Raw genomic sequence first — 23590 nt, forward strand, 5'->3', positions numbered from 1 at the left:
GGACGTCACCAGAGAGGGGGCAATCAGGGTGCGAGTGCGAGCCCCTCCCATGGGTCCAAGGTCGGTGGGTGGACTCTTGAGTGCGCAGCAGGGCCCACACTCATTCGAGGGCCACACCAAGAGTGGCCCCAAGGCTGGGGTCCCGCCCAGAGCCCCTCTCATGGGTCCAAGGTCGGTGGGTGCTTCAAATGCACAGGAAGCAGTCCCTGACGAGAGTGACATATTTTCTTTCTTTTTTAAAAATTTTATTTAATTAGATGATTTAGAATATTTTTCTTGGTTATAAGACTCATGTTCTTTCCCTCCCCTCTCCCCAACCCCCTCCCGTATCGGATGCCCAATTTCACTGGGTATTACATGTTTCCTTTATCAAAACCTATTTCCATGTTGTTGGTATTTGCATCAGGGTGTTCATTTAGAGTCTCCATCCCCAGTCATATCCCCTCACCCATGTAATCAAGCAGTTGTTTTTCTTCTGTGTTTCTGCTCCCACAGTTCTTTCTCTGGATGTGGATACATTCTTTCTCATAGATCCCTCCGGGTTGTTCAGGGTCATTGCACTGCCACTAATGGAGAAGTCAGTTACATTCGATTGTACCACAGTGTATCAGTCTCTGTGTACAACGTTCTCCTGGTTCTGCTCCTCTCACTCTGCATCACTTCCTGGAGGTTGTTCCAGTCTCCCTGGAATTCCTCCACTTTATTATTCCTTTGAGCACAATAGTATTCCATCACCATCAGATGCCACAATTTGTTCAGCCATTCCCCAATGGAAGGGCATCCCCTCATTTTCCAATTTTTTTGCCACCACAAACAGCACAGCTATGAATATTCTTGTACAAGTCTTCTTACTTATTGTCTCTTTGGGGTACAAGCTCAGCAGTGTTATGGCTGGACAAAAGGGCAGACAGTCTTTTATTGCCGTTGGAGCATAGTTCCAAATTGCCCTCCAGAATAGTTGGATCAATTCACAACTCCACCTATAATGCATTAATGTCCCCACTTTGCCACACCCCCTCCAACATTGATTACTTTTCTTTGCTGTCATGTTAGCCAATCTGCTAAGGTGTGAGGTGATACCTCAGAGCTGTTTTGATTTGCATCTGTCTGATTATAAGAGGTTTAGAACATTTTTCATGTTCTCATAATTTTGATTTTTTTAAATTTCTTTATCTGAAAATCATGTCCCTTGCCCATTTATCAATTGGGGAATGGCTTGATTTTTTGTACAATTAATTTAGCTCTTTATAAATTTAAGTGATTAGGCCTCTGTCAGAGGTTTTTGTTATGAAGATTGTTTCCCAATTTGTTGCTTCCCTTCTAATTTGATTACATTGGTTTTGTTTGTACAAAACCTTTTTAATTTAATATAATCAAAATTATTTACTTTGTATTTGTATTTTTTTCTCACTCTTGCTTGGTCTTAAAAATCTTTCCTTTCCCGACGATCTGATATGTATACTATTCTGTGTTCACCTAATTTACTTATAGTTTCCTTCTTTATGTTCAAGTTGTTCAGGAGTGACGTGTTTTCTAAAGAAAGTCATATGTGGGCAGAACCTGACAGCCACATTTGGAAATTCTGTGAAGTCTGATGAGACGGACTGTGAGATAAAGGAAAGGGCTCGTGTGCGTCCAAGGCTACCTGAAGTCAATGAACATCTGTTGGTCGTTTTTAAACCCTCACCTTCCATCTTGGGATCAATACTGTGTATCGGTTCCAAGATAGAAGAACGGTAAGGGCTAGGCAAGCGGGTGAAGTGACTTGCCCAGGGTCACCCAGCTAGGAAGTGGCTGAGGACAGACTTGAACTCAGGACCTCTTGTCTCGAGGCCCAGCTCTCCATCCACTGAGCTACCCAGCCGCCCATAAAGAAAAGGCTGGGGTGGGCAGGAATGCCCTCTAGCTTGCTTAGAAATACAAGTTGCATTAAAGCTTGCCCTCACTGCTGGCTGACCTGTTAATTTGCTTATCCTTTCAAGTGCATTTCCTTTTCGAAGGGTAGAAATAATAAAAGGGAGTTTATAAGAAAAAACGTCCTCCACTGTTGACCATTTTCAGACGACGAGGAATGGCCTAAGAAGTCAGGAGCCCACTTTGGGGTAATGCTTGCTGTCCGAGTCCCGAAACTTTGAAGTGCAGGGCTCACGGGGAGTGGTCCAGAACAGAGCAGGCTCTGCGCTCGGGATGATTAATGAGGTCCTTGTTCGCAGAATGTCAGGCTCTGCCTTTTTAACAACTGACCTTTCATAGAATACTACTGAACTCATAATTCCACTTTTGCTCCGTTTCTTATTAGTGGAGCTAAAATGAATACTTATGGGGATGACGGCTCAGGTGATGCACAGTAAATCTTGGAGCCCATCAGCCTTCCAGGCGGACTACCCAGGAAGAGCACCTGCATCTGCCTGCCTTCTGCCCCGACATCCAGATTCTGCTCAAATTCTGTGTCCTTTCCAAGATGAATTAGGCGCTGGGCAGCCGATGCTCTTTTGCATATTTCGAGAAAGATTCTGAACGTTTGGTTGTTTTTTTTTTAAAGAACCCAATGAAATAGTTCATTTCAATCATAAATTTAAAAGAATTTACCCTTATTCAGTTTTCTGAAACATTCCTGATGGCCAAGATGATGTATGACACAAAGCACTCTCGAACCCACATTAATCTTTTAGAAGTGACAATTTAATAACCCATCAAGGCAACAGGCAGGCCCAGACCATTTACCTTAGAGCAGGATTAGATGCAAAAAAGAGCCCCTGAAACTGCTGGATGCTTCGCCCTAATGGAAAAACGATGCTGGACAGGAAATTCTTCCAACGATCCAGAGAAAAGGAGAATTCCTCCGGGAGTTCCTCTTCCCACCTTGCTGACCATCAACATTCCCGGACACCCGGATCACTACATTCTCCCACCCCCTGGGCCTGAGCCGGATGCAGCTCTCCAGATGGGAGGGGGTCCTGGGGCAAAGTGATCTCTCTAACACAGTGAATGTGCAGTGGCGTGGATGTAGAATTCTTGCTGGAAATAGTGCCTTTTCCTAGGGAGTCAGACTAGGAAGTCTGAGGATGGGGAGCCAGAGAGGCCTCTGAAGTGAGGGCCTTGATTCTGGAAGATGAAACAATGGGCATCCAGGGAGGGGAAGGGGCCAGCCTCCCAGGGAGATGCCAGGCATCCAGGGCAACGAGGTGGCCTGGAGATAGGAGGACCTGGATCCAAATCCAGCCTCAGACACTGCCTAGCTGGCTCGGTAAGGAGAAGCCAACGAGAAAAAGTGCTGCCGAAGAAGGCAGAGGGGGCCTGGCAGGGGATCAGTCAGGCATTTCCCAAACACTTCCTTCTCCCAGACCAGCAGATGCCCTGGGACAAAGGAGGGCAACGCCTGCCCTCGAGAAACTCGGAGCCTCCAGGGGGAACAAGTGGAGCCCCAGGAGGGATACAAGAGCTGCGCCACAGCCACAAGAGGAGGGGGGAGAAGCACCGACAACTCGGGCTCAACGCCTTGGGAAGAAGGCAGGGAGAGGCTGGGGGTGGGGGGCATCCTGAGCAAAGGCGCGTTGGGAGAGGACCTGGGCCAGCCAGAGCGGGAAGGGCAGAGGCAACGGGAGCCCGGGATGCCCTCTGAGAGGCCACCAGGACAAACGGGGCGAGGAGAAGCTCAATAGGAGCCGTCCATGCCCCAGAGCCCCCAAAGACTGGAAGATCCATCGGGGCAGGTGAGGTCGCCTTCGCTGCCATTTCCCACAGGCACACTCCACAGAAGACCGGTGCCTGGTACACAGTCGGCACATAATAACCGCTTGCTGAACTGGCCCTGGAGCAGAGCTGCCGTCTGCAAGGACCACGGACAGCGCTGCTGCAGGAAGGCTAAATAGCGTTCCTTCCTCACAAATGCCCACCCTGACAACTGTTCACAGCACCATTACGGGACTGGAATGAGCATCCAAGTCATCCCAGAGTGGAATAGAGAAACGGAGTGTCAAGCATGAGACTCCTAAGAAGGGTGTCACAAATCTAAATGGAAAATATGAGAAAGTTAAAAGAAAAGCAGCGAGGGCCCAAAAGGATCTGACACACTATGAAAGACTCCAAATCACCTGTTTTCGTGAAAGAGGAGATAGGAAGACTGTCAAAATGGGTGTGACGTAGAGTCACCCGTGAATGGCTTTTCTCAACCGATAAACACGATGGCAATCACGAGAGAGGCACGAGATTTTCCTAGAAGTGAAAAATGATAAAATATACAAGAAAGCCCCAACCCGCCCGACATTAATGCGGCTCTCAGCCCCAAGAAAAAGGCAAACGGTAACGCTTCTTTGGGGGAGCAGCGCCCCACCCCCGTTAGCCATTTGTCAGCAATTCATCCCGAAGGTGGAGAGCGCGAGGGCTAACCCAGACCCAGGTTGGGCAAGACGCCGGAATCCTGAAGAAACCCACCGGACCCGGACCCTCTTCACCTCCTCCTAGATGACGACAAATCCATGAGGAGAAGCACCCGCAAAGCTTTTGGTTTGCATCCCGTAACGCTCTCACTAAGCTGCTGGCCACTGTCCTAGGAGGCGGCTCTCCGGTAAGGACTGCCCACCACAGGCCGCCTCCTAACCCAGGCGCTCCCCGTGCTCGCTCCCCAACCGTGCACGAGCTTTCCATTGGCGCCTCGCGTCCTGGAGATGCTGATCCGGCAGCCATGGCGAAGGCCTTCCTTCATCACCTCTGCCCCCAAGGAGTGAAATAATTCCAGGAAACGAGGACCAGCTCAAGCTGGAGACAGGCTCTCTAGGAGGGCCTTGGGAGATGCCCACCAGGCTACCTTCGAAGGTTAGGGAAAACGGATTCTTGGCTCTGACAGAGCCGCGCCATCCCGGACCCCGAGCGGTTACAAGGATGTGCCAGCTACGGGCGCTCAGGAGGGAGCCCACCATGACCAACAGAAGCCAGAACCAACCAGGAATCGGAGGGAAAGAATGAGGGAACTGAACAGAAAGGTGACGGGAGGGGATCGGCACCGGAAACCATTCAAAGGGGGCAGCTCAGTCCCGGTCCAGGAGAGGAAGCTGGGAGGCATGTTATGGGAAAGGCAGCAGCCTTGGAGAAAGGGCGCCACACCCTACAGCCCTGGGCAGGGAAGAGGCTGACCACTGACGGTTTAATTTGGAATTCGGCAAAGGGGCACCTGCGGAAGCCTGGAACTTGGCTCTGGGCCAGCGCAAGCGGAGAGCCTGGGAAGAAGAGGTTCACAGGACGCACCTGGTCAAAGCAGAAGCGCAGATTTTGTGGTCCAAGACGGTCAGTCTGTCGCCAGGCAGTAATTAATCATCGACTGGATGCTGGGCGTCGCGCTAAGCACCCAGGAGACCAGGCACAGGCAAAGGATGGCGCGCTCCTCTCTAGCCCTGGGGAGTTCACCGTCCAAGGCGAGCAATGGGAAAAAGATTTGAGTACAAAATGGCAGCAATCCAATGGAGTAGCAACCGTGGACAAGGACCTGCCTTGTCAAATCACTCATGCAAAAAGCCATCGATCTCATGATTTCTGTTAAGATTTCATGATTTATTTTTAAGATCTCTTGGCTAAAAGGCCAAGATCTTGGGGGGGCAGCTGGGTGGCTCAGTGGATTGAGTCAGGCCCAGAGACGGGAGGTCCTGGGTTCAAATCTGGCCTCAGACACTTGCTAGCTGTGTGATGCAGTATTGATTCTAAGATGGAAGATAAGGGTTAAAAAAAAAGATCTTGTGATTTTTTCCAGATTGATTGTTCCCTATCTCAGACGCCATCAGGCCATCACAGACACTGGGCATTCTGGGTTTACCGAGACAAAAAAGTAGCCCTAATCGGGGAAGCGATGATGTCATCAATCACCCAGGACATTGGGGGCCTCTCGTATGGGAGGAGAGCAAGGAGAACACGTTGAGTCCTGAATAGAATGACTGCCCCCCCCCCACTCCTGCTGCTGTTGCTGCAACTACTAGCTAACATTTTTACACCTGTGCCAGGCACTGTGTCGTTACCACCTTATTCTGTCCTCGGTACCCCTGGGAGGTAGAGACTCTCATCCCCACGGTACAGACGAGGAAAGGGAGGTAGACAAAGAAAGGCTAAGTGACTTTCCCAGAGTCACACAGAGTGTCTGAGGCTACGTTAGAATTCGGGGCTTCCTGGCGCCACGCTTGGTGTGCTACCCTCTGTAGTATTTCGCAGAGGGCCTTGGACGCCATGATGCCCACCTCGGACAGGTACGCCATCAGCAGCTGCCAGCCGTCACCGCCACCTAAACTGCCCACCTCGGCAGCTCTGGGCCTGGCTATCTGTGGGGATTTCCCGGCAAGGATACCGGAGTGGCTCGCCATTTCCTGCTCCAGCGGACTGAGGTGACCAGAGGCTGAGGGACTTGGCCAAGGTCAAACAGCTAAGCGGGGTCTCAGGCCAGATTTGAATCAGGTCTTCCTGAGTCCGGACCCAGTGCTCTAACCACTAAGCAAGGCTGCCTCTAGGCTGGGAAGAAATCACGGCGATTCGAGGTCCCAGAGACCCAAGACAAAGAGCAGAAGACATTCAGGGCTGAAACGGAGGCAGAGCAGGAACACCAGAGATGAGTCTGTAGAAGGACAGATTTCTAGCATGAGGACAGAGGACAAAGTCATTCCGGGCATGAATGAGGCCAGGAGCCAGAGACGGGCACTGGCTAGGGACTCCCACCCTGCCCCCAGCAAGGCCAAAGACCTGGGTCTGAAGCCCGTCTCTGATGCTCCCTGGCCTCCGCAGTCCCTTCCAGGGCTAGCTCTGCGGCGCCAGGGTCCTGGCAGATGACACTCCGGTGCCTCCGCGTGTGGGTGCAGGCGTCATCTGGGAACAGAGCCGGTTCTGCTTGGATCCTCCTCCAAGAAGTCCTGCGCATCCACTTCTAAATCATGGCATGCCCACAAAATTGCGGGGCTTCAGGAGAGACCCCACAGGGGTTCATTCTCTATTTAAAGTCTCCTTTCTTTTCACCACGACTAACTTTTTCAGAGAAATAATGGGCAATTGTGGCTTTGAAAAAATGATCCATCTGTCTCCCTTCCCTGGCACATAATGTAATATTACTAATATTAATAAGTTGGGCTCCCGGAATTGTACCAGCCTCCCAAAGAAAAAGTCCTTGACCAAAATATCAGAGGATATTAAACTGAGAAATGATCTACTGATGCAAATCATTAAATCTATTTGCATTTGCTTACTGAACCCTATCACAGAAATTAAACTACATACAGTGGGAAAAAAAGGAGCTGGTTGTGCATGGTTAAAAGGAGACATCTTGGTGGATCCAAGCTCTATGTCATTAATTTTCCCACTTTCCCTCATTAACAAGTAAAATGTTTTTACTGCTTGAAAAGTTTTAATAAATAGAAAAAAGCAGGGCAGCTGACATAGTTTTTAATGTAATATACAAGGGCTTTTAATATTTTTACATACATTAATGAAAATGCTTTTAAAAAATAAAATGTGGGGAGAGAAAAAATAGCCTACAGAAAAAACTGGTGGGTTTTTTTTCCTTTTTATTAAAAAAAGCGAAGCCTCTCTAGTAAGGTACCTCTGACTACTGAGAGGTCCAAAGGTCCTCCCTGGTCACTTAGCCTAGATGGGACCCAGAGACGATGCGAGTGTGAAGATAACCAGGTCCAAACAAAAGACTGCTCCGATCCCCAGCTTTTATCATTAACTGGGAAATTACACTTCCACAACTGAAGTCTTCTGTGAAAATACGTTCAGGTCAGAAATAAAGATTCCCCAAATGGGCAACAGTAGCATGGCAGCCCATGCTGAAGGTGGCATATTCAATTCAAGGCAAATGGTTAATTCACTGGGATTTACATGCTAACCTAAACCTCTATCCCCACCCTCAAAAAACCATCATCAAGCTCACCGGTTTATTAGAAAAGGGAACTGTGTTACCAAAAATAAATGGGAATATCTGTTTTAATAGAATAATCAAATCAATTGTCTCAACAGATACACCTTTCTTTCCATCTTCTCATTCCCTCAATAAGGCAAGAAAGAAATACTGGAAAGGGCACAGGATATAGTGTCAGGGGACTAGGGTTCAAATTCTGGTCCGAATACTTACAATCTGGGTGAGTTGATCATGTCACTTCCCCTGTGTGGATCCCAACCTCCTCCCAAGTAAAATGATGGGGGGAGGTGGGGTAGAGGGAGGGTTTCAATAGGAAAGCAACTTGGCAGAAATTGGACTTTTTTTGTTTATAGACATTTTCTTTTGCCAATTCCATATAATAACAAATTTCCATCTGTTTTCTAAAGTTATAGGATTCAAAATGTCTCCCTCTCTCTCTTCCCTCTCCCTTCCTGGAGCTGGCAAGCAATTTGATCTGGGTTATACATGTATTATCACACAAAATATATTTTAATATCATTCATTTTTGTAAAAGAATAATCATATAAACCAAAACCATGAAATAAAACCCCAAATAAACAAAAGTGAAAAATAGCATACTTTGTTCTGCATTCCATCTCCAATAGTTCTTTCTGTGGAGGTGAACAGCTTTCCTTGTCTTAAAAACTTCAGAATTATGCTGGGTCACTGCATTGTTGCTAGTAGCGAAGTCGGTTACATTTGATCATGCTACAATGTATCCATCTCTGTGTATGATGTTCTCCTGGTTCTGCTCCTTTCACTCTGCATCAGTTCATGAAGGTCTTTCCAGTTCACATGGAATCCCTCCAGTTCACCATTTCTTTGAGCACAATAGTATTTCATCGCCTTTATGTACCACAGCTTGTTTGGCCATTCCCCAATTGTTCAATGTCCAGTTCTTTGCTACCACAAAAGAAGCTGCTGTAAATAATTTTGCACAGACAGGTCCTTTCTCCTTTTTTTGATCTCTTTGGGATACAGACCCAGTAGTAGTTCACTGGATCAAAGGGCACACACAGTTTTATAAACCCTTTGGGCATAGTTCCAAATGGCCCTCCCGAATGGTGCACAATGAGTTCACGACTCTACCAACAATGCATTAGTGTCCCAATTTTGCCACATCCCCTCCAACATTTATCACTTTCCTTTAATGTCATACCGGCCAATCTGCTAGGTGTGAGGCAGTATTTCAGTTATTTTAATTTACATTTCTCTAATTATAAGAGATTAAGAACATTTTTTTTCATATAATTATTGTTACCTTTGATTTTTCCATTTGAAAATTGCTTGTTCATATCCTTGGAAAATGTGTCAATTGGGGAATGGATTGTATTCTTATGAATTGGTCTTAGTTCTCCATATATATTAGAGAAATGAAACCTTGATCAGAGAAATTTATTGTAAAAATTTCCCCCCAGTTTATTGTTTCCCTTCTAATCTTGGTTACATTGGTTTTGTTTATTTAAAAAAAAAACTTTTCAATTTAATATAGTCAAAATCATTCATTTTATACCTTGTAGTATTCTCTCTCTCTTGTTTAGTCATTCTCTTCCCTTTTCCACAGATCTGACAGGTAAACTATTCTATGTTCCCCTAACTGACTTATGGTATCACTCTTTATGTCTAAATCATATATCCATTTTGACCATTTCTTGGTATAGGGTGTGAAATATAGGTCTAGATCTAGTTTCTACCATACTGTTTTCCAGTTTTCCTAGCAATTTTTGTCAAATATTGAATTCTTATATCAAAAGCTGGGATCTTTGAGTTTATCAAACATTAGATTGCTAAAAGGTCTTTTTATCCCATATCTATCTCATTGACCCACCATTCTAGTTCTTATCCAATGCCATATTTTTTTTTTAAGACTACTGTATTATAGTACAGTCTGAGATCTGGTACTGCTAGGCCACCTTCCTTCACATTTTTTTTTCATGAATTCTCTTGGTATTCTTGATCTTTTGCTTCTTCCAGATGAATTTTGTTTTTAAGTTCTATAAAATAGTTTTTTGGTACTTTGATTGGTATGGAACTGAATAAATAAATTTAGGTGGGATTGTAATTTTTAATTATAGCCTATCCCTGAGCAAGTAATGTTTTTCCAATTGTTTAGATCTGTGTTTGTCATTGTAAGTAGATTCCCAAGCATTTTATATTGTTTAGAGTTATTAATTTTAAATTTCATTTAAATGGCATTTCTCTTTCTATATTTTGCTCCTGGACTTTGCTGTGCAGGACAGAATACACACACGAAGACCTCAAAAATGTGGGAAGATCTAACTGAACCAATACAGAGAGAAGAGAACCGAGAGCCCAATAGACATCGTGGCTACAAGAATGTCAATGGGAAGTTGGCTCTGGAGGCACTGAAATCTGAGGAAAGCAAACACTAGAAAGGTCCCAAGCCCAGATTAGCTCGCATCCCTCTTCCTGTGTTGCAGATTTTGTCACCAGGGCACAATGCTGGGCACAGTGTCTGCTGAGATTTCCAAGAGGGTCCAGTCCAGAAGGGGCAAGTTGAAATGGTTGTGATATTAAGCAGAAGGAATTAATAAAAACTATTGTGGTTCCTGGCTTCCCTCCTCTTTGCCTTTTAATCCCCTCCCAGCTTTTTTCGGGGGTAAACAGCATTAGTTTCTTGCTACTGAACAGTTCTGATCTTCTCTAAATTTCAGGCCTTCCCCAAACCTAGCTCAGTAAATACTCTGAAGACAGTAGTTGCTTAATAAATGTGCATTAAATTTAACAGAATGATTTTGTCTTCTACTATTCAAGGTAAACTGATCTAATAAACCATCCCACAGATTTAAGTGTTTGCTGTGTGCTAGGCTCAGGGGATACAGATTCAACAGCAGAAAGAGTCTCTGACCCCACAGAGCTTGCATCCTAGGTTCACATCCAAAAGAGGGATCCATCCTGACTCCCATCATGTCACAGTTCCCAAAAAATTTAAAAGAAAAAAAATCAGTTCAGCAGTTCACTTCATAGCGGGAAGCCCGTGAAGATTCAGAAGTCTTCTGGGCATGTGGAGCAAAGAGAACCTCTGCCCTCCAGAGCTCCCCAAATGGCAAAGAAACACGTCAGTCTGGGCCCTTTGTTTTTCCTACATTTTATTGATGTGTTTTCACATGAACCATTTACAGATTATGCATGTTCAGTGAGAGGTCCTATTTAACAAGGTGAAGCAAGAAAAACTAACCATGCAGTGAACTCATGGAGAAGTCAACTTCTATTTATTACCAGAAATCTATTTTCTTTCCCTTCTGCTCTGCTCCTATGGGAGGGGGGAAGAGAAGAAAAAGATGCAGAGCAGAGTTAAACAAAGAATATTGGTGGCAGAAGCCAAAACTCAGGGTGTCTCATTCTGCCTCTCCACCCATCACCTCTGTCACGGTGTGTGGGTTTCACCACTGGTCTTTGGATTCAGAGCTGATCACTGCATGGTCACTCCTTTTACAGTGTGAATCTTAAAACTTTTTCCAGAATGGCTGGATTCGTTCACAGGTTCAACAACAATTCATCAACATGCCTTTTTCTAGAAACCCTCCAATATTTATCAGCTTCCTTTTCTGTGAACTTTGCCACTCTGATGGATACGATTTAGAATTTCAGAATTGCTTTAATTGGCACTTCTCTAATTAGTAGTAGTATTATAGTACATTATATTAGTATATATTGGAGCATTTTTGTTTCACGAAAAAGGAGATAACCTAGATAATAATCTCTCCTTCCCTCGAGAAGAGCCTGTTTTTAAGTCTAGACCTTCCTTGACTATCTGTCTTAGTCATCTTGACTGTGGGCTATGCCCAATGCAGCTTAACTGGATCTTTAAGGGAAAAGAAATCTAAAGATGACTCACTGAGATAGCTGCTGAGAAGAAACAAAATGGACAGGAAGATGAGGCAAGAGCCTCAAGGACTCCTACGCCAGATACTAGGAATAAAGGTAATGTGCCCCCACAAAGTAAGGGACGGTTTGTGCCTGGAATGGTCACTTCCACCACTGCCTGTCTGACTCCTTGTCCCCAAAGTTGCACCTGTGATGAACTGTGATGACAGGCTCACCTAGGGCAGACATTCCCAAAAGTAGCCTTGTGAAATGGGTACAACCAATACCAGGAAATGGGGCTGAGAGAGGGCAGAACTTCCCCAGGGTCACTAAAGCAGCAATAAGAGCTGAAATCTAAACCTGGGCACTCAGGTATCTGCAAAGGTGCTGGGGACATGAGTCAAAAGGGAGCCCTTGTCCTGACTCAGAGGAGCCTCCTTTTTTCTGGAAACTGAGTCCCCAATTCACCCTATGATTTAGAAAGGCTTCTGTCTAAATGATTTAAAAAACACCATTGCCCAGTTCCTGTCTGTTATCTTCACAGCTCACTGATATCTCTAAGAACACAATGATTAGAATGAAGATTGAGCTTTCTTGAGGATAGGACCTTCCCTGTGTAAAACCTGCAGCACTTTTCAACTTGCCTCCTCATCAGGTACCACAGATGGTCTGATGCAAATTGACCCACAGCTCCCATGATTAATAAATAGCCAAGGGAAAGAGGGAGAAAAAAACAGAGGGACCACAATCTAGACCTGGTCCAGGTCTCCTTGATTTGTACTGAGAGAGGAAGGTGGATATCAAGAATGACTTTTCTGTCATCTTCTCTAAATATCTTCTATCCATCCATCTACCTATCCATCCATCCATCCATCCGTCCATCCATCCATCCACCTATCCATCCATCCATCCATCCATCCATCCATCCATCCATCCATCCATCCATCCATCCGTCCGTCCATCCGTCCGTCCGTCCATCCATATACGTATCCATCCATCCATCCATCCATCCATCCGTCCGTCCGTCCGTCCGTCCATCCATATACGTATCCATCCATCCATCCAACCATCCATCCATCCATCCATCCATCCATCCATCCATCCATCCATCCATCCGTCCATCCATACACCTATCCATCTATCCATCCATCCGTCCATCCATCCACCCATCCATCCATCCATCCATCCAACCATCCATCCACCTATTCATCCATCCATCCATCCATCCACCCACCCACCCATCCACCCATCCATCCATCCATCCATCCGTCTATCCATTTATCTGAGGTAGAGCCAAGCACCATCCAAATCAAAACAGCTTCATTCACATCTGCAAACTGACTGTGGTAATTCCTCACAGCTCAAGAGACTCTTCGTCGTGACTTCTGGCTACTAGCCTGAGGGTGCAGTCCACTCCACCTCATCTTGACCGAGTGCACCCAAAGTGAACAGGGATTTTTATCTGCTTGAACCAGCCCCAGCGGAACCAAGCAGGTGTGACTTTGGCCCTAGGCTTCTCCGTGGTGCATCTGGCCATTCAGCCCTGGAAGCTCTGCCTTGTCCGGGCTGTGGCCGTCAGGGACAGGAGCCCTGGAAAGCCCTGGGCCCTTCTCATGCACCACAGCTGCCCCGAGACCCTGGGCCCACCCCACTGTTCCCGGCCACTCCCAGCATACACGTGCAGCGGCTGGAGGAGAACTGGAGAGAGGGTCCTTGGTCACGCTAGCAGAGGAGGAGAGCCTAATGAAATGACTCCCGAATCCTAGGTTTGGTTTTCCTCTCGATTCCCACCAGCCTCTTCTCCCAGGAAGGACGACTTTAATTTTTTAAAAAACGTCCCAGCTGTAAAGTCGACTTTGACACAAAATTCATTGCCTTTCAATTGCTTAATCAGCAAAGTTGTTCATGTTTGCAAAGAGAGACAACTTTCCATGCAAGCCAACTAATTTGTAGATATTCAATTTGTCAAAAAAAAAAAAAGGCTACTCAGCCTTCTATCAGAACGTCACATGCTAAAGTACCTCGAAGGCTTCTGAACATCATCTCCAGGCGGAGCCTCCCTCCCGGCGCCGGGATTGCTTGGTGCCAGTTAGGAAAAGACCCTCCACCCCGGCCGGGTTTGGCCTCCATTTTTAAGCCAGAGACTGTGGTGAAGACGCTCTTCAGACTCTCGTGCAGGAAGGAGGCGGTTAGCGCTGACGAGTTCCTGAGAACTAGGGAGCCATCGCGGGGATTCGCTAGCCTTTAACCAGAGACACTTCCGGGACGGAGCCGAGAAGAAAGCAGGAGGGACGGCCCAGAGGCCGAGAGCTCGCTCCTGCCCGGCTCTGCCACCTGTGCTGCGAAGGAGGAGGCCTTGAACGCCGCCCCGTCACAACATGCTGACCCTCCTCCCTTCGGAGTCAAAGGCCATAAGCAAAGACTAATGTTGGCCAGAAATCCCAGCCTGGCGACGTGGGGAGAATTTGCTCTGGAATGCTGAGTGGCCGGGCCTGCCTGCGTGTACCAGTGCAGGGCTCGGGCCTTCTCACTGACGGGCCCTGCCGAGGGCGCCCCCACCCCCACGCCGGGGGCTCAGGACTGGCTCCGGGGCCTTCCCAAGCTTCTCGGGGAACAGCCTCCCCCTCCCCGTTCACGCGCTGCCCTGGCCGGGGTCGGTGCTCATCTGAGGGAGTGCGTGTGAGGCGAGTGTCCGTGGACTGGTGGTGGGAGGCCGGCTGGGGGGTTCCGGGCTTCAAGTGACCCCACTTCGGGGAGGCATCGCCATCGCTTTTCGTCAGGCTCCTCGTCCTGCCCCTTCCCTCAGCCGCTCGCCCCTCGTCTCCCGGCCTGGGGGGTCACCTCCGGCCTCGGCTTTGTGGATGGCCGGCCTGCCCGGGGGAGGCCGAGCCTGGCTCTGCCCCTCGTCTCCCGGCCCGGGGGGTCACCTCCGGCCTCGGCTTTGTGGATGGCCGGCCTGCCCGGGGGAGGCCGAGCCTGGCTCTGCCCCTCGTCTCCCGGCCCGGGGATCACCTCCGGCCTCGGCTTTGTGGATGGCCGGCCTGCCTGGGAGAGGCCGAGCCTGGCTCTGCCCCTCATCTCCCGGGCCCTGGGCGCTGCCAGAGGCCAGTGGTGTGCATGGGGGGGGGGGGGGGGGACAAGGATGGGCCTGGCGGCCCCCAGAAGGGCATCTTATGGGGCCTCCCTGGAGCCATCTTTAACAGAGCGGCCCCTGCTGGACACGCATGTCCCCCTCGGCGGGCATCTCCTCGATCCCAAGCCCGCTCCCATGGGAGCAGGCGCGCGTGCCCGGCCGAGCCGGGGCCTCCCCAGGACAGGGGCGGAGAGTCGTCTCGTTTCGGGCCGAAAGTTCTTCTCCAGGGTTTTCGTTTTGAAGTTTCTCCTCACGTGTCGAAAGGTCTTTCAATAGCCAGCGTGGGGGAGGCCGGACAGCTGACCGAATGGCCGTTCCCCCGCCGTTCTATTGATGTGGTCGTGACTTCGGCCCGGAAGAGGAAGCGTCGCCGACAGCGCCTGGGGAGGGGCCGGGAGGCGGGGGCTGTGGTGGTCATCCCCACCGGACAGAGGAGGACATCTGTGAGGGTCTGAGGCCACCCTGGAACTCGGCTCATCTTGGCCCAGGACCGTCTCCTCTGCGGCCCGACTGCCCCGGGGAGCCCCGGAACCCCACGGCTCTGACGGCTGACGGGCTGTCGGTGCACCCGGAAATCGGACCCTTCCTCCAGGAGCAAAGCCTCTAAGGTCTCGGCACAAATCCCTGCTGCGGAGGAAAAGGCTTTCCCGGCCTCAGCTGGGCCCAGGATCCAGGCAGATGCAGCAACCAACTGTGGGAGCCGGAGCCGGGCCCGTGAGCGCCCCGTAAAGCTGGACTGCAGGGAGCCAGCGGATCGGGGGCTCCCTAGCAAAGGGCCGGTCTGGGGCAGGATCCGGGGGATGGGGTCCAGACGACCTGAATTCGAGTCCTGCCGTGGGCCCTCCGAAGCTCTGGGCTTAGCCCCCCTCCTGTCTGGACGGAAAGCCATCGCCTCCCGCTCAGTGAGTTCAGGGCCGGGGGAAGGAGTCTGCGGCCAACAGACTCGTTGTCGGCCGCTTTCAGCTGACGAAGCCAGGGAGAGCCAACGTGGGGGGACGAGACAAAGCTTCCGCTCATTCCCCAAATTCAAATCGGTTAACTCGAACTCCATTTAAACTCTCTGCATGCGGGAGCGTCTCCAGTGTTTCAAGGGACATCCAAGAACCCAGCTAAGTGCAGACAGACACAAGTTTAAATGAAATCAGCGTCGCGCCCCAAGTCCGTTCTGTCCATTCAAAGGGGCCCCAAACAAGCACGTGACGTGCTCAGAACAAAAACAGGAGGGCAGACGCTGATCACGGCGGGATCGATCGTGACTGGCTCCCGATCCAGGCGCAGCAACATCCGGGGCAGCCTGCTGGGGAGCCGCTCAGCCCGGCCACCCTGCGGAGGCAGCGGCGGCGTTTCTGTGCCGAGGTGGGATCGGCGTCTAACCCTCACGGAGGAGGAGGGTCGGCTCCAGAGCCACACTGCTTCTGGGTGCCACGGCACAGGGAGGGCCGGGCGGGATGCTCCATGGGAAGCGCTACCCTCCGAATCCGGCGCCACGAGCCCCAGAGGAAAAAGGGCCCAGCATCGACTCACCCTTCCTTTCCATGGAATTCTAACCAGCCGGACACGGTTTCCATCCTGATAACGGCAGCAGGTAGTTAGGTAAAGCTGAAGTTTCCCCCCAAACAGGAGGATGGGGCGCACAGTCCACCCAGCATCGCCGGAACGTGCAAAAGCACAAAGAACGCGAGCCCCGAACGGTTGGTATTTAGTCACAGTCAAGAAGCACCAGTCAGGATCCAAACCGGAATCCCTGGACAGCGTCAAGCCACAAGAGAAGCAGGGCCATAGAAGGGGGGTGAATGCTGCTAAGCACAAGGAGCGGACAGCAGGGAGAGGCCAGAATGGCAACAGATGGCCAAGAAACCCTCGGAAGCCCAGGAGGCGGCCCTTGGCGTGCAGGGACAAGAAGCCATAAACTGCAGCTCCCTCCAGGCCAAGCGCCGCCGCAGGCCTCGTCTGTGACGTTATCGTGGCGGCCAAGGAGAGCGCGATTCTGATTGGTTGCCGGGACTCTGCTCTCCCCGGCGCCCTCTGGGGTGCTCTTGGCAGGCGCATTTTCTTTTCCAGCCCATTTTCTTCACTTTTTTGTTGCCGTGCAAACCCTACTTCGATTCTGGTCACGTAAAGCCCCAGTAACCCCAGAACTTCGCTGAGGCGACAGGCACCTCCGCGGCTCTCGCTCTGGCGGGGCAGAGCCGCCCCGACATCGGTCTGTGGGGGTGGTCCGGATCGCTCACCCTCCCACCCTGCTGCTCCCCCAGGCCTGTCCAGCTCTTTCAGAAATCCTCCTGCTCATCGTTTCTTACAGCACAGCAATACTCCAGTACTCGCACGTACCACAGTTTGTTCGCTGTTCCCCAGGGGAGGGACGCCCCCTCAATTTCCACCTGTTTGTCCAGTTCCTTTTATCGATGAGGAAACGGAGGCACACAGAGCAGATCGGAACTCCTGACAAGGGTCTTCCTGGCTTCGGGCCTGGGTACACTCCGCTAGAGAAGGCAGGAAAAGGAACAATTGGTGCTATAGAGATTCCCAGAGTCTTAGAAATAAGCCTATCGGGGCCCTGAAGACATCCTAAGTCGCCCGTTCTGTGAGAAGACTAAACACAGGGTCTCGCACACGGGCCAGAACCGTCGCACTTTATGGGACTGACGAGATAAAAGCACCGAGAGAGGCTGTTCTCTGGGGAAGAGCCGTTAAAATACAAGAGCCGGGAGCACCCCATCTCAGCGCTGATGGGGGTCTGTAAAGTGCTCTGCGCCGTCCCTGGCACACGGGAGGGGACCCCAACGCTAGGACCATTAGGACTACGAGTCAGAGAGCCGTACGGGGGGTGGTCCATTCCTGGCACTTCCTTACACATGAGAGAAGTGGGGCGCAGCGGACGGAAACCTCAAGTGCCCCCTCCATGAGCCCCTGAACCTCTAGGACTGAGCTCCTGAGACAGACGGGTGGCACATGGGGGACACAGGAAGCCCCTCTCAGCAGAGGCGCGCGAGGTCGGGATTGGGCCCCTTCCCACGAGGAAAGCCTTTGGACACGTCACGGGCTAGACACTGAAGCATTCTAATGAGGAACCAGCCCAAAGCAAGGGAAACAGGCCCCGCGAAGCCGAGCAGGGCGGAGGACCGCTCCACGGCAAGCGAAGACTTAAAGGCAGAATGAAATCTAATGGACCCAGGTAGGTTCCAGGCCGGCTGTCGTAGGCCGCGTGACACCGTTATGATGGCCGAGAGGCCCAAGCCAGGCCAGGGCATGATTTGGTTTTAATCTGAGAGTTTGGGACGATGACAGGTTCCCGGGCTAATGGAGGGGCATGTGGTCAGGGCAGACACCATGCACAGGGCAGCAGGTGCCGGGAAAGTTCGGGAAGACCTAAAATACACGTGGGGGAGAATATCATCAACATACTTTATCTTTGAATGCCATGAAGAGACGCAGGTGATTCTTTAAAGTTTGAGGAAAAACCCGGAACACATGTGAACCCAGTGGAACTGTGCGCGGCCGTGGGGGCAGTGGTGGGAGATAAAAGATAATGATCAGTGTTTCCAATGAACGATGCTTGTAAATAACCAAATAAAATAGCATGTGACGTGGGTGTTCCAGATTGCTGCCCGGAGACATGGAAGGAATCCTTGTATTTCCATTCATTTTCCCTGCAGATTCCAACCCTCCCTCTGGCCTGGGTGGGGCGCTGGTGGAGAAACTTTCCAGATCACTTCCTGCCTCCTCCAGCTCCTGACTGGACAACAAGGATTCACAAAGTGAAGCAGAAGCACCACCCCACTCCAGACAGGGCCCCAGGCACGAGGGACCATCACTGGTGGGTGTCTCCACAGGCCTCATCCGTCCCTTCCCACATCTCCAGGCAAAGTCACCAAGGCAAAGGGAGGCCCTTTCCCAGTGGAGAGGCTGAGAGGCCCCTTTTCAAATTCACTGTGGCCTCTTTGTTCAGGTGCATAAATCCAGGGCAGAATAAGGACCCCCGGCAGCCCCTGGCTGCCAAAGGCTTCCTCCATTCAGCCCCCTGTGAGCACAAGACCCCAGATGGCTTCTGCCCAGCAAAGAGGTTCATTCACTTATAGGAACAAAACAAAAAGACGGCCCACCTGATCAGAACACAGCAGAGCTGATGGCTTCTTCCTTACTCAGTCGCTCTGCTCTCCCCTCAGGCTCAACTCTAGGCCCACAAGACTCCTCTCTCTTCTAAGTCAGTCCCCTAAAATGGAAGCTCCTCGAGGCCTCAGCACAGAGCAGCAGCTTATTAGCCTTTTACCGGACTGCCTCGTGGCCCCAGATGGGGCAGCCCCTGAACGAGGCCTCCGTGCTAGGAAGGAAGCGGGAAGCCCCACTCCAACATGGCCTGAAAAGCCCCCAGGATTCCCTTCTTCCATTAGGCAGACGCCTGGAGCCTCCGCCTCACCGGCTGTAAAATGAACAGGGCGCACGCAGACCAGTGAGCTCGCTAGCACAAGGGTCTTTTCCTTGAGGCCTGACCATCAGTCTTCCCACAATGGGTCAGTGCCCCACCTCCCTCTGTGAAGAACAGCTTCCCAGGCGGAGGATTTGCTGTGAGAGGTGTTTTTAGCCCACCAGCCACACTGCTTTCATAGAAATCGAGACGTCTGTATTCATATATTTCAAAGGTTTGCTTATTTTTGCTGTTAAAAAAAATAGGCTATTGATTGCAACATGCAACTACAGGAAAAGTCTCGCCAGTGTAGTGGGAGGCCGATATTTATGACTGCACTTGTGTTCATTATGGCTCTCTCTGACAGGGGTCCATTAAAATCAATTTTTATGTTTCTTATGTATTTTCTTCATCTAATGTCCTTGGCATTGTGTTTATTAGTCAGTTAAGGCAAACACTGAGCACGAGAGGATGTGGGCTTGTTTTCGCCGGGCTGTTTTCCCCTCCTGTCAGAAATAATGAGAACTAAGATTTTAACAACTATTCACCATCAGTGAATGGGGGAGATTAAATGTTACATTTCAGCACAAACATTTACAGACAGCCTTAAAATTTTTAGGTCTTTACGCGTAGAAAAATATAGTGGAAATCGCTCAACAAAAGTGCTTTCTCTTAGAGGGTGGAAGTATCTGGAAAGTAATGCAGAAGATGAAATTTCCTACTTTTGCTCTTGCCAGAGCCACAGAGAGAAGCAGGGACCAACAGAAACACACAGAGAACGCTTAATAATACCTTGGGGAAGGCAGAAGCCTCTAGCTCAGAGATCTGGTAGCCGAGTTCAGAATTCATGGAGAAAACTTAAATAAAAGCCAGGCAGTATGGATTAGCTTCTCTCCAAAAGCAAGCCCAGTCCCAGGCACCCATCTTCTAAGCAGACACCCAGCACACAATTCCTGATAGAGAAGCAATCACTGTGCCCTTTGTAAATTCAGACTTCCATCCCAAGCCATGGGACTGCTTCTATAGATTATTTCCCAGAGTTTGATGGAAGGCAGGAGCTTTCATGGAGAGAGAGAAATAAAAGGAGAGGAAGGGACCGGGCATCCTTCTGGGAGAGAGCCTTGCCTGCTTCACAATGCTCTTCTCTCTTTGTACTTGGTGCTCTCTGCTTCCTCTCCGAATAACCTGGTCCTGTCCCAGCTCCTGGCCTCAGTCAGGGCCGGCTTAAAAGGAAGGCACGGGGAATCCATTGGCTCTGAAGTGCTCTGGAGCTCCAGATCTCATGATTACAAAACTGTGAGTCACCCCAAAAGGCATCAGGCCTACCTGCAGAGAGAAGCAGCAGCACATCCTCTCGGGCCTGATGGATGCTCCACATCCAGACTCCAGGGGAAACAGTCCTGGGACGGGGCCTCCCCACCACACCGGAGGAGGTTCGTACCACACTGCCCATGATGCCTGCCCAGCACTCCTGGCTCTGCCTTTAGGCAGAGTACAGTACGGCTAAATCCGCTTCTACCCAGCAGCATTTTAGAAAGACAGACATCACATTGCCAAGGCTTTCCTAAGATCTTGGGTCAATTCAGCAATTCTGAGGCTGTCGCTCCAACACTCCCTCTCCTGGGCGCTACCCAGCTTGCTTAGCACAAAAGGTGGCACCCAGAAGAGGACACAGTACCCCAAAAGAGAGGACAGGATTCCAACAGACATCACCAGGCCTTTGAGGGTAACTCAAGTTCTATTCCCTGATGGTCCTGTTGGAGCTTATAGGCCACTAAAACTCTGCCTTGGCTCCCCCACTTTAAACTTGGGAAGCTCACCTTTCCAGACCAAATACAGGACACTATGAGCAATTCCACTTCATTGTAACAGATTAGGCCCAAATCCTACCAAATCCTATGGAACACGGATGTGTGAACCACAAAAAGACCCCACCACCATCGGCCAACAGCTTTCCCATTCTGGATAGTTAATAACATTTTGAATGCCTGCCCTTTGATCCAGTCATGCCACTGCTGGGTTTGTACCCCAAAGAGATAATAAGGAAAAATGTATACAAAAATATTTATAGCTGTGCTCTTTGTGGTGGCAAAAATTGGAAAATGGAGTGTTCATTGATTGGGGCATGGCTGAACAAATGGTAGTATATGATGGTGATGGTCAGTTGTGCTAAAAGGAATAATGAACTGGAGGGATTCCATGTGAACTGGAAAGACATCCATGAACTGACGCAGAGTGAAAAGAACAGAACCAGGAGAACGTTGTACACAGAGATGGATACATTGTAGCACAATCAAATGGAACTGACTTTGCTACTAACAGCAATGCAATGACCCAGGATAATCCAGAGGGACTTGGGAGAAAGAATGTATCCACATTCAGAGAAAGAACCGTGGGAGAAGAAATGCATTAGAAACATATATGTGCTATTACGTAGTGCAATGGGGATATGATTGAGGTCTTGATGTTAAAGGATTGCTCTACTACAAATATGAATAACATGGAAATGGGGTTTGAACAATGATACATGTATAACCCAGTGAAACTGCTCATTGGCTTTGAGAGGGGAGAGAAGAGAGCAGGGAGAGGGGATTATACATCATGTAACCATGGGAAAATATTCTAAATACAATTTTAAAAAGGGCGAAAAAAGGAAATGATAACATTTCTACTTACCCAGGCCTCGGGAATATTTTTTCCAGAAGTCTTATTCTATGCACTCCAGCATCACATCCAGAGATTTCTATCTTTCCCAAAGGGCTTTCCAAAACTTTATGTTTCATCCTACAGGGGCTTCCCATCCTTCTGGACCACCTATTAAGAAAAGAGAAGAGATTAATTGCCAAAAATATAGAATTATTTTTCCATTCAGTTTACTCAGAGACATCAGTGCTGGGGCAAAGATTCAACTATTTGACAAAAACAATATGAGAAAATGGAAAGCAATCTGGCAGAAGTTGGAGTTAGATCAGCATATCATACTACATGGCAGAATAACCTTCAAATGGCTAGAAAACACCCAGGTGACCGACACATCCCGAAGCAAAAAAGGAATTAGCCTTCCGGGAATCGGAGAGATGAAAGGGCAAAGGTTGATTACCAAACTGACAAAGGTTCTACAGAACCAACATCAATGCAGGTGAACTGGGAAGACATATTTGCAGCAAATTTCCCTGACCAAGTCTGAAATCCCAATTCAAATACAGAAAAACAAGGGCGACAGCCCAACAGATAGTCAGAAGTAGAGACAGGCAGTTCTGACAGGTAGAAATACAAGCAACCAGAAGCTCTAGGAAGAAAATGCTCCGAGTTACCCAGAGAAGAATGCCAGGTACGACAACACTGAGGCTCTGCCTCCTGTCCTCTGGTCAGTCAAGATAAATGGAAAGGACAATGACCAGTGTCAGAGGGGCTGCTTAAACAGGCACACAATCACATACGGTAATGCTATTCATCACTCAAAGTCACTGAATGAATGTGATGGAATAGTATAATATTGGGCTCTAAGAAATGGCAAAGTAAAAGTTTCAGAGAAGCCTCAGAAGACTGCGTGAGTTGGAGTGGAGTCAGCAGATCCTAGAACATGGTGAAGACCCAACTTGGGAAGCCTCGAGTGTCCATCCCAGGGACTGAGCAGGATGCCAAGGGACAGGAAAAGAATCAAGCTGTCCACCTTGTGACAGAGCAGGGGTGCTCCCTGGTCAAGGTGGGCATGGGAGGGGGACATTGGTTTGTTTTTTGTGTGCCAAAGGTTTGTTTTTCTTTTTTCAAAAGGGAAGGAGAGAGGAATTGGGAAGGCATAGGGAGGGAGGGAGAGGGAGAGAGAAGGGGGAGGGGAGAGAGAGGGGGAGGGAAGGAAAGGGAATAAGCATTTATAGAGAAATAATAATAATTGCATCTATTAAGCACTTACTAGTTGTCAGGCACTGTGCTAATCACTTTTCAATTACTTTGTTTCATCCTCATAACTCTCCCCTAGAAAGTAGGTGTTGTTATCATCTCCATTTTATAGAAGAGGAAACTGAAGTAAATAGAGTGGGGAAGTGACTTGTCTAAGACCACACAGCTGGTAAGCGTCTGAGTCTGGACTGGAAATCCAGTCTTCTCAACTCTATCCATTGCACCACCAGCTATCAGGAAGGGAGGAAGAAAGAAGTGAGTGAGGGAAGGAAAGACTTACTGAAACAGTTTTCTGGAAATGCACAGAAGAACTCCAAAAGGAACTATGCATAAGCAGGACAGCTTCGAAAGTTGGATGCTAAATTTGCTCCATACTTCAAAGTAAAAGCAAGGTATCTATCTGAGGCTTCATGTA

At 49.3% G+C, this 23590-nt stretch overlaps 1 protein-coding gene across 1 annotated transcript in view; it reads right to left on the bottom strand.

Annotated features, from left to right (window-relative positions):
• The window catches only part of MGMT (O-6-methylguanine-DNA methyltransferase), a 197432-nt gene that overhangs the window by 130358 nt on the left and 43484 nt on the right, over window positions 1-23590 (bottom strand). Inside the window, exon 3 of the mRNA XM_056795063.1 lies at window positions 21952-22089. Coding sequence (XP_056651041.1) covers window positions 21952-22076 — 125 coding nt within the window. The 5' untranslated portion in view covers window positions 22077-22089. The remainder of the gene's footprint in view (window positions 1-21951; window positions 22090-23590) is intronic.

This window comes from Monodelphis domestica, chromosome 1 (genome assembly GCF_027887165.1).
Source record: "Monodelphis domestica isolate mMonDom1 chromosome 1, mMonDom1.pri, whole genome shotgun sequence".
In the NCBI taxonomy this organism is placed as follows: domain Eukaryota; kingdom Metazoa; phylum Chordata; class Mammalia; order Didelphimorphia; family Didelphidae; genus Monodelphis; species Monodelphis domestica.